The sequence below is a fragment of the Lathamus discolor genome, chromosome 1 (assembly GCF_037157495.1).
Source record: "Lathamus discolor isolate bLatDis1 chromosome 1, bLatDis1.hap1, whole genome shotgun sequence".
NCBI lineage: Eukaryota > Metazoa > Chordata > Aves > Psittaciformes > Psittacidae > Lathamus > Lathamus discolor.
In genome coordinates, this window is record NC_088884.1 from 27900755 (window position 1) to 27916206 (window position 15452).

Here is a 15452-nt window from a genome sequence, read left to right on the forward strand (position 1 = left end):
TATATGGAATCCAGCTGCCATAACTTTTGGCATATTTCTTCACAGTCTGAAAATTGCTAGTGGAGAAATCCTGTCAAAGGAAAGATTAAAAGGAGAGAGCTAGTTCCTGAAGACAAGCAATGGAATATACATCCACATAATTTGAATGGTGTGATTCAAAGATGGAACAACTAATCCTAATGATAAATAACTGAAATCAGCTATCTGGCAATGCTGGGGTGCACAGAGAATTCCTTGCACCATAGGATTTGCACATTAATTTTCATTGGGCTGTACAATTAACAATTAATTTTGTTGATAATTTGGCCATTTGAGATTAAGGAAACTTCACATGCCTAAAAATATGCATTTTAAAATTTTTTGATAGGTTTATGTCTTTTCTCTGAAGCAAAACCTCTGTGCTCCAAAATGCAAAAATGGAACATGGGAGAGTGATCTCAAAATACTGACTTTCATTTTGATTTTAACACGGGACAGATAAACCGGATCACTTGTATTTATTTTTAATCAGTGATGAAATTCTTCAAAATACTAGCATATGGTCTTCAAAGCTACTCAAAGATAGAAGTTAATTGTGTTAGACTGAATAAACAAAACAACTGTAAATACCTTTTTAAGTGTTGAGCATCACATAGCTGTTAGCCTTTTATATGTGACAGTTACAATGACAATAAAAAGTTTCTGCAAAGTACCTGTTGTGATGCTTACCTGGCTACATGATTTATTACCGGGGCAAAGTTTGTTGGTCCATAAAGCTGTACAGATTTTAGACTCCTGTAATATGCCTCCATAACACCATCAATTCCATGGCAGTATGGATTTTGAGGGTTTCCATTCTAATGAAAATAAGAGATGATTTATCACTAAAAGTAATTATGAAGCAAAACCAATGTAGGTTAGCGAACACTACCCAGAGTACATTTTTAAATGGCAACGACCTAAGCATTCTAGGTTCTATTCAGAGATTTTACTACAAATGGCTAATGTCAGTGTCGTGGCTGGTGGGGAGGGTTAACTGCCTAGGGAAGGAGGTTCTAGTAGCCTCATGTTATATGCAGTCTGAATCACTGGAACTGGTTCCTAGGCATAAATACCATCTTCACTGGAATTAAACAGTCTTTGTTACATGCAACAGCAATAAGTGTTTTCCAGTGCACATTCAAGGTATGAATTACAGGGCAGATGTAAAACTGGCATATTTAGAAACTCAGCTCAGGATCAAAGATTTCTTACTTTAAAAACATCAATCTTTCTGCACTGGAAAATTGATTTTCAAGCTGCTATAAACAGATGAAGAAAGGAACTTATTCTTTGGAAACCCACTGACATGGTTGTAACTGTAAATTCTTGAGGTAGGCATTTTACTGCCTATCTCCATAATGACTCTACATAATGAGGATACCTATTTACAGATAACAATACAAACATATAAACTAAATCCCAGATTAACAACCTATCTTGGGCCATACAAATGATCCAAGTAAGGCTTCAAAATCTTCCAAATCATCTTCCTCTCCTTCAGGTGCCAATACCTCATTGGCTTAATGTTCCAGTATCTTATTCTAAGGCACAGTATTCCTCCCTGAGAATCTAGAAAAGTAAAAGGGGGTTTTCATTGAATTGATCTAGAACGTTAAAAGAGAGTACTGAAAACACTGCTTAGCATTAAATGTGAAACACCTGTATATGTTTATATATGGAGGAAGGAAATAAAGACTTTTTCCTCTGTAAAAGCACCACAATGCCTCATGAATTAATTCATTTTAGAAACACGTTTTAAAACTCAAAGTAGTCAGAAGTAAGCCTGCTGTTTTAATAGCCCTAAGATTATATGTATCAATACATTTGAACTTGCTACAAAAAGTCCAAGCAAAGTCTGTGAGTCAAATGAATATCTGCAATTACACCTGTTTTAAATTACTATTCATGTGGAAAATTACCATCCATTGTTTTCTAGCACAGGCTGACTGAAGAAATACACATCTACAATCACCGGTCTTCTGCCATGTCTTTGCTGCTACCTAATTAAAACTTACCTGATATACCTACACTTGCTGTAATTCTGGCAACTTTATCCTACTCAGAGAACAAAAACCTCAAAATAAGCAAGTAGATAAATATCCACACTAATCACAAGCATCAGTTAACACATTAACCTTTCTGGAAAATCCTGTTAAGATTTAGCTTTGTAATTTACTATTGGCACATAGACCAATCTCAGATTTGTTCTTGTACCTCAGCTTACAGTCCACTTAGTTATCTCTAAACTAGCAGCCTGTAAAAGATAAAGAGATCTCAGAAAATTATAGACAACAATAACAATAATAATGAAGGATTATCTTGGATCATGATTCGTTTGCTACTTAAGATAGATTAGCTTCAATCTGAAGTCTTTCAAGCATCTGTTTCTCATGCTGCTACAGCTGAGGGTAAAGATGATTACTTTTCTTTATGACTACTTTTGGCCTACAGGGACTTCTTGGCTCTGTATTTTTCTCAGTGACTTCACTATGGTGAAAAATTTTGGAAGAGTCTTTTATACAGAAGAATTAGCACAGTCTCTGTTACTTGTCCAGTAACTGCTTAAGACTCCAAACTTAACACCCAAAATTTTGTCGTAGTAAAGAAATTAAAACAATATATAGATACTTATTTACTTACCAGTGCAAATTCATGTGACACTCGTCCATCAGGAGGCAGTCTCGCTCCGAAACCTAGAGCTGGGAACATTTTATCACTGTCGTAGTCTTGAATGATTTCTCCTACTGCTTTCAGTGCCATGCCATAGGCATTCAGTTGATAGGGATTCATGTAGTGCAGTGAAGTCGGCTGTGAAGGGTTACCTGTCGGAGCAAGAACCAGATTTACTTAAAAACTGATTCACTTCAAAATTTTCTCTGTCAAAAATAACAGAAACCTACGAAAGCAGAGATTGAAAAGAAAAGATCATGAAAAGAAAATGAAATTTCATAGATACATAACTGTAGTTGTATGAGGTAAAAATGCAACGTTCTGAATTCATTTTTAATAGGTTAACAGTAGTATCTCTAAAGCTTTCCGGCATGGAAAGGACAGCAAGAAATTGTGATTAGATTCATGAATTCATGTCTTTATAATATGATATACAGTTTTAAGATGAAATTTACAAAAGTATTATCACATTCTGAAAGCAGCTGTGGAGGAAGGTCAAAACTTATCTTGCTTCACCCCACTTCAGCCATAATTCCACCTGAAACTCTTTTTTTGCCCCTCTCAATGGTGTCTTCTAAAACAGCCTGTTTGCTCCCAGCAATTAATAAAGGAAAAAAAATCAGAAAATACACAAATATTTTCAGACTGCTCCTACTTACTCAATTTTATATGTAGCAATAACACAATGAAGTTAAGCAGAATACTGATACAGATACATATGCACACACATGTACACTTGAAACTGAACACAGCACATACATACACAAGGTATTTCTTTTTATTCTTACCATTTGAGGCTGTGAAATCAATAGCTACTGTGAAATTGATTTGGGTTCTGTAGAAAAAGCAAATACAAATCTTATTAACAGTTGTACTGTCATGTGGAAAAATAAACAACAGATTATAAGGTTGTTTGTGGACAAACTGTAGGACACTGACTTTCTAATACAGGAAATAAACACTGAGAAACCTCTTTTATAAGATTCTAGCCAAGAGCTATACAACACTACTTTATTAGCACACTGAAAACTATTACTTTTCTCTATCCTTCTTTTTTCTTCATTGTTTGTGAAAAATCCTAAATCCTTAATAAGATTATGAACATCCATAAACATTATTAATTCAGTTTCAACAGAAATACTGGTTACTCCTTGCGCATATTTTAGCCTTAGTCATGGAAGACTTTGACAAGGGAAGTAGGTTTTTACTAATCTGCTCCTTTCAGCATTAAGAAAACCGTCTTCAATAAGAACATGTTTCAGATAATGCTATGCATAAAATCTCTGGATGGGGTATCACAAGTTTTGGCAGTGGACTGTTGCTCATGTGAGCATAGTCACTACTTCAGGCGAGTGTGTCAAGGTAATTCCTGGAAGACAGAAGTAAAATCTGGAAGCAGGAATACAAAGATCTGTATTTGGAACAGTAGCTAAATAAAGCTATTATTGTGGATGGATCAGTTGTTAGCATAGATTTATTGTCAAAAAAAAAATCATTAATGGACTTCTACAGAGCGGCAATACAATTAAATGCAGTTCTGTTCTGCAGCTTCCTTCAGGACAAAATACTGTCATTCTGGGGATAATCATTCAGCTAGTAAGATTCTACCAAGAAAAAGAGCTTGTATGAATTTGCTCAGATTGAGTATTTTCATCTTCCTTCAAATTTCTGCCTCTTAGTATGTGCAACAATGAACTTAATGAGCAAAAAATAAAGCTCTTTGAAAGTTACTGAACAGATTTAACTCATGTACATTTACATTAAACATCAACAATCTGACACCGGGCTCTGCAGTAGTGGTTCTGCTGCTCAAATAACCTGATGTGCCCAGAGAAGATACTGTTCATTTCACAAAAGGATGGGTATGAAAAAAACCCCTAACATGGAATCATTTTATCATACTGATCAAGGCTAAAACAAACTAAGCTAGGTTATGGGTGGACTGTCTCCAAAAAGTAATAAAAACCTACTAATGCTCACAGTATCAACATGGTCAGCCTGGAATACTTCTAAAAATGCTGTGGCCTCAACATGGACAATGGCAATATCTGAGAAGACCTAAGCTTTATAAGAGAAGTTTACCATCAATATTTCTGCATTATGCTTTATGCAGCTTCACCACAACTTATTAACGGCATGACAAGTCAGATTTAATTTGCTCCATTCCCAAATGTCAGGCCCTGTGGCTTGTTAATCACAATGTCTTTCTGCACTGTCAGTCAGTTGTAAGAATAAAGATTCTAAGAAATGCACATCAACTAGTTTTCTATCACCATCACTATAGTGTGCAGACAAATTGTCCTCGTTAGGTGAGAAGAAGTTTGAAAAAACAACAACAAAAAAGTCTCATACAATACCACTTCTATATTTATGCTTAGAGTCCCTGTGGGCACTGCTAAGCAAAATTGCTTTTGGGCTATAATCTGGCTGCACTTACATTTTAAGGGCTTTGGTGTGGTGCAATGTTTGAAGAGTAGAACAAGACTCCTCCAAGCATTATATGTCAGGTACCTTCAGTACAAAAATCTTCAGAATGCTGAAGATTTTTCCAATGAGGAAAGAAAAAAAGCTTCAGCTTTTCCTCAGCCTAAGAACAGCAAAACTTATTTGTAAACCCATTTCCTGGATCTGCTGTTCTGATCCAATTAGGAAGAAGAAAAAGATAAAATGAACATGGCTAACAAAAGAAAAATATTAAAACCATATCTAATGGCAAAAAAGAAAAAAGTCCTGTGACTACAGGTAATGACTGACAGCATTGGTTTCTGAAGTTTTCCTCAAAGTGGTGTATCTGTATTATATTGCTTCAGATAACAGAAACCCAACTGGTAAACTAGAAAAACTCCCTTTCCCATTTACAACCCACTATAATCTGGATGATTTTTGTTCAAGCAGAAGGGTATATATATCACAGTATCTGCAAGTTTGACAACTATAAAGATCATGATATAAAATAAGATCAAAACAGATGTCTACATCTCTAGAATTTGCTCCCATCTGCATGTACATTTTGATGACACCGCTACAGAAAACATGCAAGAACTTCAACCAACTACTTGATGTCAACAATTTATAGATGACTGTATATAGACTGGATTCCAGTTTCTTAAATATAACTTCTTAATGCTATTTAAAAGACCCCAGTGTACTAACTACACCACGGAAATTTTGGGAAGTCTAAAATGGCATTAAATGCCTACATAGTTCAGAAAACTGAGTCCCACTCTAAATACAGCTGTCATCTGCATTATGGACACATGACCACAGAGAACATCATTTATGACTTACAGAGAACATCATTTATGGCTTACAGAGAACCACGAAAGCCAGAACAAAACTGTTGCCCCAAAAATCTGTTGGGGCAAACCTGAAAACCATGATTGCCCTATGTTTTCAATGACCGTTTTGTTTCATGTATCACACAACGTATGTATGGAGAAAAGGAGGCTCAAGGAAGACCTGATCGCTCTCTACAACTACTTAAAAGGGGATTGTAGGGAGGTGGGGGTCAGTCTCTTCTCCAAGTAACACGTGATAGGACAAGAGGAAATGGCCTCAAGTTGCACCATGACAGGTTTAGGTTGGATATTGGGAAAAGTTTCCTCACAGAAAGGACTGTCAAGCATTGGAACAGGCTGCCCAGGGAAGCGGCTGAGTCACCATTCCTGGAGGTATTTAAAAGACATGCAGGCATATTCCTTAGGGACATGGTTTAGTGGTCGACTTGGCAGTGCGAGGTTAGTGGTTGGACTTGATCATCTTAAGTTGGACTTTATCATCTTAATCATCTTTTCCAATCTAAATAATTCTGATTCCATACCAGAAACATCCCTCTGAACCTGATCTCCTGGAAAAAGAGACATGGAATACTAAGTTACACAAAGCACCAGCGTCCTCTGAGGAAAGGAATAATAAATTGCAAAAAAGGTACAAAACACGGGTAAACCCTGTAGTCAAAATTATCAAAATGCAATTAAACCTTTTTTGAACACAAAGCTGGGTCTTTCAAACAATTTAACTTCAAATTAACAGCATTAGAAAAATATTTTCAAAAGCAGCTGTAATATTGTGCATGCATTTTGTGTTAAAGATTATTAAGAAAAACTATGAATTTCTTTACCATTTCACCAAGACTGAAACAATTAACCAGCCATAACTAAAATTTAAGCCAGAAAGGCTAATTTAAAAGATGTGTGTCATGAAAACATCAGATATAAGTACACTGGAAGCCAAATGGGATGACTGGAAAATTAATCTGGATGACATTTGAAGAAGTGTTTTCATGGTAACACATATTATTCTAGAACCAAATTAAATGTAATGAATATAGCTGGAAGTCCACTGTCCTGCTTTTATTTCCACTACGTTTTATTTCTTTTTAATACACTAATTCTTAAGTTGCATCAACTACATATTTCTAAGTTACTGTTATTATTAACCTATTAGCCTTCATCAACAATTACCTATTTTTAAATAGTAGTCTTGATTACTGTATTTTGTATAAGGGACATTAGCTGAAAATTCCTTGATTCGGAATAAAAACATTCAAAATTTAAAAAAGCTTATAAAATTGGTCCTTGACACAAATTTAGGTGCCTGATTTAATGACGCAAATTTTAAAACACAACTTCTGTTTCTGATAAGGACAATTCTTCATCTAATGCCATGTCCTTGCTTCTCCAGTTGTGTTGTTCTCCAAGGAGCTACACTAAAAGCTCATGACACCTGCTACATGAGTGATGCTGCAACGTCATGAGGCTTTGCACAAAAGCTGCTAAAACACTGACACCTGGCTAGGCAGGCTGAGCTGCTTCATGTCCCACCTCAAGGGAGAACTACAGCAAAATATCCAAGCAGAGCAATGTGTCTTACGGATTCAGAGCTGGATAGATCACTACTGCTCTCCCAGTATTTAGCTGGTACAGAAAGACATGGCCTATTTGCGACCTGGACAGGCGATTTTACCCTATACTACCATGACAAATGGAGAAAGTATCCTAAAAGAAACAGTAATCTTCACCTCACAGTGACAGAGTAGCCATTTTGTGTGTTTCTTTAGGAAAGCAAGTCAAAACCTATTGTCTTTTAATAAGAGCTCTATCATCACTGATATACATAAGGGAACAAACTAAGTCTGGATGTGACATTTGATTAGTCTTGATAACATTTGTAACAATTAGGGTTTTTTAAACAGTACATTGGAAGGAAATACGTATTTCCTCCTGTGGCTTCAGAGTGACAGCCAGCTGGTCTGTTAGCAGGGGGGGGAGCTGTTGAAGGTTTGAGGACCACTTACTGTGCAGAACTCTACAGTGGAGCTAATGGAGTAAGTAACACTACCAACAGGCTGCATCCTCTCCATGGTATTTAAGTCCCCAGTGACAGTTATAATTTCCCCTTTGCAGATTCTTGTTTGGCCAAATGCTGTATCAACTTAGAGAACATATTTCTGACAAAGACTCTACAAGACCTTGCTCTTGTATAGTCTTATTACTCATTATTCTCCAAGGATACAAGAAATATATGGTAAAGCCTCCAAAATGTGTAGTTAGGGCAGCCATTGCTTCATAAGTTTATCTCACAGCAGGTCTGCTCTGAACATCAAATATACATGCCGCTACATTATATGGTGTAGTGGTTGGATGGAAATAGCTGTCATGAAAAGAGTTCTAAATTTCCATTTGACCATTAATGATTAAATACAGTTCAGTTAAAAATGCATGTCCAAAGCCCTCAGAATCTAAACAATGTGTGAGTGTTCATTTCCAAAAACCTGAATGAAGGAAAGGCTTTTAACAGGACGTGAGGAAAACATTTCTTCCTATCTTCCACTAATCTAGGACAGAAGAGATGACAATATTTTTGAGTTGCACAATGATTCAGCTTATCGAATTTCATTGATTTAGATGTCTAGAGTAACTTGGTAGTTCACGCCCTGTTCTAAGTCAAAGGGGTTAGGAACTTCTGCACAGAAATATCCTTTCTGTCCTGAGTCTTGCAACTTTTTGCCTCCTGGTTTCTCTTCCAAACAAACCCAAGCAGACTATGAACTAACTGTTTGACAGTCATTCCTGTAAACCAGGATAATTTCAATTGCTCTCCTCTTCAAGGCCTTATACCTTGCATTCCTGAGCTTATCCATATATGCGGAGCTATTTTGACAGGAATATGTTTTTCACTGGTAAGCAGCAGGCAAAAACAGATTTTGAAATATACATCAATTTTTAGCACAATGTACCTATTTTAAATGTGGGAAGGTCAATGTGGCAAAACATATGATTAAGTATCAAGATGTAAGCAAACGCCAGCTAGTAAGATTCTCAAGAGGTTAAGGTGGATGAAAAAGAGACATCCACCTCTTTCCTGCTATACTGCTATAAAATCCAGTGTTGTGTAGTAAAATGGAATTAGAATTCATGGACAAACTTCTATTTAATTCTTCAGACCTCCAAAAAAACCAAACCACCAAACCACAACCAAGTCATATTGATGATACTGATAATGGAATATCCCAATTAAACAGATGCAGACTCAAACCACAAATGAAATTAAGACTGTAATCCCAATTTATTGCAGTTAAAGCTGTCAAGATTTCCATTAAATCAATATTACTTCTAGACACCTCACATCAATTACAATGAAAGTTCTGAACATGAAGTATTTCATAAGCATCCATTTACCAAAGATTCAATATTGTGCCTATTGCAGAATCAGTGTTTTCTTACCCTTGCCTTACTAAATGGAAGAAAACCAGGGAATTAGAAAAAAACAATTTTGGAGGACATGATGGGAAAACAGACTGATTAATGATGAAATCTTCTCTTCCCCCTTCCCTCATAATCTGCCAACTGGACTGCAACTGATATGTAGTAGTATTAAATGAGATAAATGAAGGGAGAGAGAAGCCAAGAGAATGAGTCTCAGCCTCCCGGTCATGTTTATAAAACTGCATAGGTTGCAGAAAGGTAACGTTTTATACAAGTACTTCTATAGTTTTCACTGGCATGTACACACAAATAACGGTATGAATCACTAAACAAGATTCTATATGAAATAATTAAACAATTAAGTATTAATGCTCTGTTCATGTTTTTAAGCACAGAGCATTGTGCTGAATTATACTTTATTTATATAAAAGAATAGAAAAAAATCTTCAACTGTAATTATCACCATAGGTCTTCTTTGACTTGCAGTTACAGAGATAAATACAAAATATCAGTAAGAACAACAAAGTATTATTTGTAATCAAAATTTCTATTATTTGCCTACAGAATGTAGGTAATTAGGTTTATTAACTTGTATTGTAACATCTCAGTGAGAAACGTGTTAAACCACTCTAAAAAGATTATGAATGCACCCACCATATATTTTTCTTTCCAAATTTAGATATAAAACTTAATTCTTCAGTTCCTTATACATACTCTTCTTGTAGAGATGAATGTTGAATGAATGGGGATAAGATGGTTGTGGCAAATATATACAACATGCTTCACAAAACACTAGAGGTAAAACTGTTTCTTTGTGCATTTGTGCATACATATACTTCATTCAGTACAAACTTCTGGTAAACATGGATGAATGGCCATTTTCTGCTTCTGTTAAAGTCCACAACAGGAACATAGGACTGCCACTGTTGGGAACAAAGTCAAAGCCCTATATTGCTACTGGCAAAATACAACACAGAGTTCTTTTTCATTTCAGCTGAAGCCTGGCTGAAGACTGGCACAAAAAATGTTAACTTTTTTCTTCACAGGTAATCAGTGCTTTAAAACACATGTGGGATGTACATTCAGAGAGTATGCCTCAAAACGCCTTACTAAGTGCCTAGGAACATGTAACAAAGTATTTTCATTTTTCATAAAGAAAAACTATGTTCTGTCAGGCAGGTTAAGAGCCTGTGGAATTCCTGAGATTCAACCTAGGCATGCTCTATGGTAAGCCATGCGATGCTTCTGTCTCTACTTCCCTTTTGGGAAAATGACAATAAACGAGAAATTGGACATGTTATAAATCTTACATAATTAGTATTGAAAAAATATCTTTGAAAGAGAAAGGCTCTAAATAAATGCCAATATTAAATATACCAAAGGTCAGTGTAATCACAAGAACTAAACCAGCATTTTACTAATTTTATAGTATCTAGGTAATTCCCTTTCAGTTAATCCAACTTTCACTGGCTGATCAGAGGCCATTACTCGATGTCAGTGTTTTAGTACCAACACCGATTCCAACATTTTAAATGAAGTTCCATGACTTAACTTACATCAGTAACTGCAGGTTTTATGTAGCAAAGGACAGCCTCTAAAACGAGGAAACAATACATCTCTTTACAAATACTACTCAGAGTCATCATATGCAAAGTACATACACAAATTGTTAGTGAATTACATTGAGACTGTGAAAACAAGAAAAGTTTGTTGCCAATCACATACCCGCCTTTAATATAGTCAAGGAATGAAACTTCCGTTTCAATTAGGAAGGAAAGCAATGTTACCTGAAAGTAAATAAAAGAGAGTCAGATATGAATTGTCATTTCCCAGTTGAACAAGTAGAGACATAAGCACAATGTTTTTGGAGCTCTGTCCTTAAGACAAAATTTCCTACAGTATTAGGGAAAAAAGAAGATTAAAAAAAAAGAGAAAGAAACCATTCCAATAGGCGGTCCTTGAAAAGCAAATTTGGAAGTCTACGACAACTGTTTGTTGGGGCATTTTTAAGCCACATTTAAGGGATAGAAGATTGCATTCCAGGGCAGGCTGCCACATGCACATCTTCTGCTCACACGGGCAGTGGTCTAAATGTGTTACTGGCATTTTCAGCACTCGAGTCCCAGAAGTATAAACTCAAATGGAAAAGATCCAGTATTTAAGATCTTCATATACTGCACATCATTTATGAAACAAAGAATTTAATCCAAATTAGGTTTTTTTCATTAACAAAGTGACACAAAACTCACAACAAAAGCGCATCAGGCAGTCAATGAAAACTGCCTAAGTAACTACTCAAAGCAAATTCACTGATAATGATACATGGAATAAAAAGGGGGTGGTAGTTTCTCATGAAATTTGATTTGCCCCAAACTACAGCAAAATATAAAACCTGAAAATATCCTATGTTGTAAATTTGGACTCAGAATGAGATTACAGGTAGAAATTCTGCCTTCCATCCTACTTTCTTTGTCACAGGTTCTCTGTGAGTCTTAGTGACTTGCAAAGTTTGAAACCATCAAATTACCCTTCTAGCTGAGAACAGATGACCATATATAGTTATATATACATATAGTTCCATTAGACTATCAGTGACATAGTCTTGCATATAAGATTGAAATTTTTATGTGATTTCCCACTGGACACAGCCATTTTAATGGTTCATTTGTTATTACAGTTGGTCATCTTGTTCTTAACTAGTTAAAGCAAATGCTTTCAGTGAATCTGATTTTAAAAGATAAAAAATGGAAACAGACAATAACCCTAACCCTAACGCTAACCCTAAGTGTTTACTTCCATACAGACAATACCAGTGTTTCAAGTTTTATATCGTGATTTTACATTTAACTACTTGGCACTGTTCAAAACTAATCATGTGTAAACTAAACATTTCTGCTTAGCATGTTGTTTTGGCTGTCTCACTTAAAATGACCCCTTAAGTAATAATGAATTGATATGGTTACTGTATGCACACTGTCTTTAAAACAGCAGTGAGAGAGCAGTCCATGATAGTTATCCACTTTACTTAAAGTTCTCCAGAAGCCAGCTCCTCCTGTTAGGGAGAATGATAATGGTGGTGCCTGGTTGAAAATTTAGAAAACTGTAATATAAGGAATATCTTGGATTAATGATGAGGAGAGAAAAAAAACCCGCAAGCAAACACACAGGAAAGTGACAATTTGGAGAAGCATAAGGGAAGCCTGAAGGACTAACAGAAGTAAGGGCAAATGGATGCAGAAAGGACTTGATAAAGAAATTACAAAACCAACAGAATACTGACAGTGAAAGAGCAGAGAAAATTGCTAACTACTGTTTACTGGAAATTTCCATGTAATTTGAGACAAAGGCTAACAAGACACAGTTGATTCTGTCTGTTCAAATGTGACTAATACATGTTCTTTCAAATGCAGATACACATGAAGGTGTTAAAATACTTCAAATTTAACAGGAAAATTGAACATGCAAATGCATTTTTTGCTTTCCTGTATCCAAAGCCAGATTTCATACCATTCTGAGTATACTTAGTATTGATTTAAAATAGTAATTTTTCATAAGTTTCTCACTCACTGATTTAGCATAACAGAACTTTAAACACATTAAATTGTAGTAAAAGGAATATGTAAGAAAAAAGGTTACTTAATGAATCAGATCTTGAATGGTAACTGTTCACGGACAAGCTGCTTATGCTAATTCTTTCACGATTTGAAGCAGAGGTACAAAATAAGTGTTTATTTTCCTACTGATGAACAGACTTATACAAGCTTTGAGAATGACAAAACATTCCTTCCAGGCTAGAGTTCAGAGTGAAAGTAGCCCTACTGACTTCAGTGGAACTGTTCATGTGGAAAAACCCCCACATGCTGGATGTTTCAAAAAACCTATCTTACATCTGATTAGTTTTGCAATATACAATTCTTCAACATTTGTCTTCATTTTTTTAATGATAGTTTGAACTTCATGGATGCCAGAAGACGGAAGCTGAGAAATTGGGAATTATTTGTATTGCTAATGGTTCATAAAACAGATTATGGAATATGAACAACAGGACATTAAACTCTCATCCCAAACTGAACTAACAGATCTTTTAACATCAACCTACAAAAACTCGTATGTAATAAAAAATGTTGACTCATTTTGGTTTAGCCATGCTAAGCACACTAGCTTTTACTGATGATAACTCAGCAGATAAATTTAAGAAGAAAATTGACTTCTGAAAGTCCATCTATGTTTCAGATAAATAGTCCAGTAATTTCAGAAATTTGACTGAAATTGTAGTATAACTTATTTTGGAATTCATTGCACACTTGGTCAGAGCTTTTATCAGACTCTTTAAATTAAAAAAATCTGAAATGAGTGCTGTATGACAGTAAATAATTTACTGTTGTGGCCTTCACAGAAGCTTCTGTTCTAATCCTGTTAAATTACAAGTCAATTACAATCTATTTCACGATAAAAGCATCCAGTAACATAAAATATATTTACTTACTGTTCCAGAATTAACATACTTTTTCTTTTTTCCTTTTTTCTTTGGATTTATTACCTAGAAACACATACAAATATTAAAGCAGCATGATTAATGATTTAACATAAAGATAAGCGTTAAGATACTTTTGATGCAGAAAATAGTCTATTTTTAGTGGATTCTAAATTCACTAAGCGTCCTGTTTACTTAAGCATCCCAATGCTGGGATACAGGAATATCTGAAAACCAGTGAATTTATCTTCGTGGTACCTGCTAGGTAAGCCAGTGCTGTTATTGACAAACAGGGGACCTGCGAAACAGAGGTGACAGTGTTCATTAAATCTGAGTACTCAGTGAAACACTTCATTGAATTTTCACAAGATTCTGCATTTTTCTGCATGCCTGATTCCAGTGTTTCAGTGTACTGTGTCACAGCTTCTCCATCTCACAATGTTCCTCTTCACATTCCGGTCAATCTGTTTCCATCTTCTCAGCACTATCTGAGAAACATGAGAGTTGTTCTGCTCCTAGTTTCTGTATTTGGTGCAACAGGATTTGGCTGACAGAAAGAGCAATTAAGGGGACAGATCATACTGTGCCTGAATGAAAGCTAGTCAGTAGCTTTATGAAAATAGCATAGATCACCACCTTACTGATGTACAGGAGTTGCGGGGCTCTGTGCACTCCCCATACCCAAGCATCTTCACAGAACCCACGCCTATGAGATTTCTCACTGTAGCCACCAATAAAAATTGTTTCCCTTCTAAATACCTACCCATTCAAAGGCAAGTCTCAGTCAGTTTTATTATATACATATTAAAATGTACTCCTGCTTTTTTCAAAATAGTGCATGGAATTTGGAAGCAAAACATTATTTTGTTAATTACGTCAATCTATGATCTGCTATATAACCAGGAAACTCAAATCCTTGTGGCTTACTGCCGAGTTTTGATGTAAGCTACTCACAGATGTTCTGTGAATGACAAAGAATGAAAACATTCCCAACTGAAATTTTAGTCACTTAACTACTATAAAACATTTCAAGAATTTTGCCTGAAAATGGGCAAAATTGTAACCTATGTCCTCCAAAAATTCTCTCCCCCAAAGCAAAATGATGTTACATCTAAAGATCATATTCCCTGTGCAACACAGAACAGCTGTGAAACTTAAGGCAGAAACAGGTAACTATCATCTGAGGTCTTCCCAAACAGGCTAAATGACAGCGCCTCTTTCTTTCCTTCCAGTATGCCACACAGTTATCTGTTAAGTGTTCATCACAGCTTTTACTGCCTTACACATACATAAACCCTTTAATACTTAAAAAAACCCCAGATAACCCATTTCTCTTATTAACAATACGACTTGCAAGCAACGGATTAAATCTGTGGAATGGTGGTTTATTAACAATGCAGCAATTCTTGTTGAACCACAATCTTATCCAGAAAGTGACTCCTGCTGACAACTGCCCAGAAGAGGAAGATGAAGGTAACAGACTGCCTGCCTGCCCTGTGGCCCTTCATTCACAGCTCTCCAGAACCCAATGGTCAGGCCTGAGTTAGCAGCATATTTCTTGCCAGCAGTCAGTAAATGCC

The 15452-nt window shown here is 35.8% G+C and overlaps 1 protein-coding gene across 7 annotated transcripts in view; it reads right to left on the bottom strand.

Moving 5' to 3' along the window:
- The window catches only part of CPNE8 (copine 8), a 99321-nt gene that overhangs the window by 13800 nt on the left and 70069 nt on the right, over positions 1-15452 (bottom strand). For all 7 annotated transcript variants that reach the window (XR_010609772.1, XM_065665604.1, XM_065665627.1 and 4 more), the window contains 5 exons: positions 13885-13938; positions 11124-11185; positions 3480-3526; positions 2662-2843; positions 709-836 (listed from right to left, as the gene is read on the bottom strand). Coding sequence is in view for 6 of the 7 variants with exons in the window: in XM_065665604.1 (XP_065521676.1) it covers positions 709-836; positions 2662-2843; positions 3480-3526; positions 11124-11185; positions 13885-13938 (473 nt within the window). In the remaining variant the exon portion in view is untranslated. The remainder of the gene's footprint in view (positions 1-708; positions 837-2661; positions 2844-3479; positions 3527-11123; positions 11186-13884; positions 13939-15452) is intronic.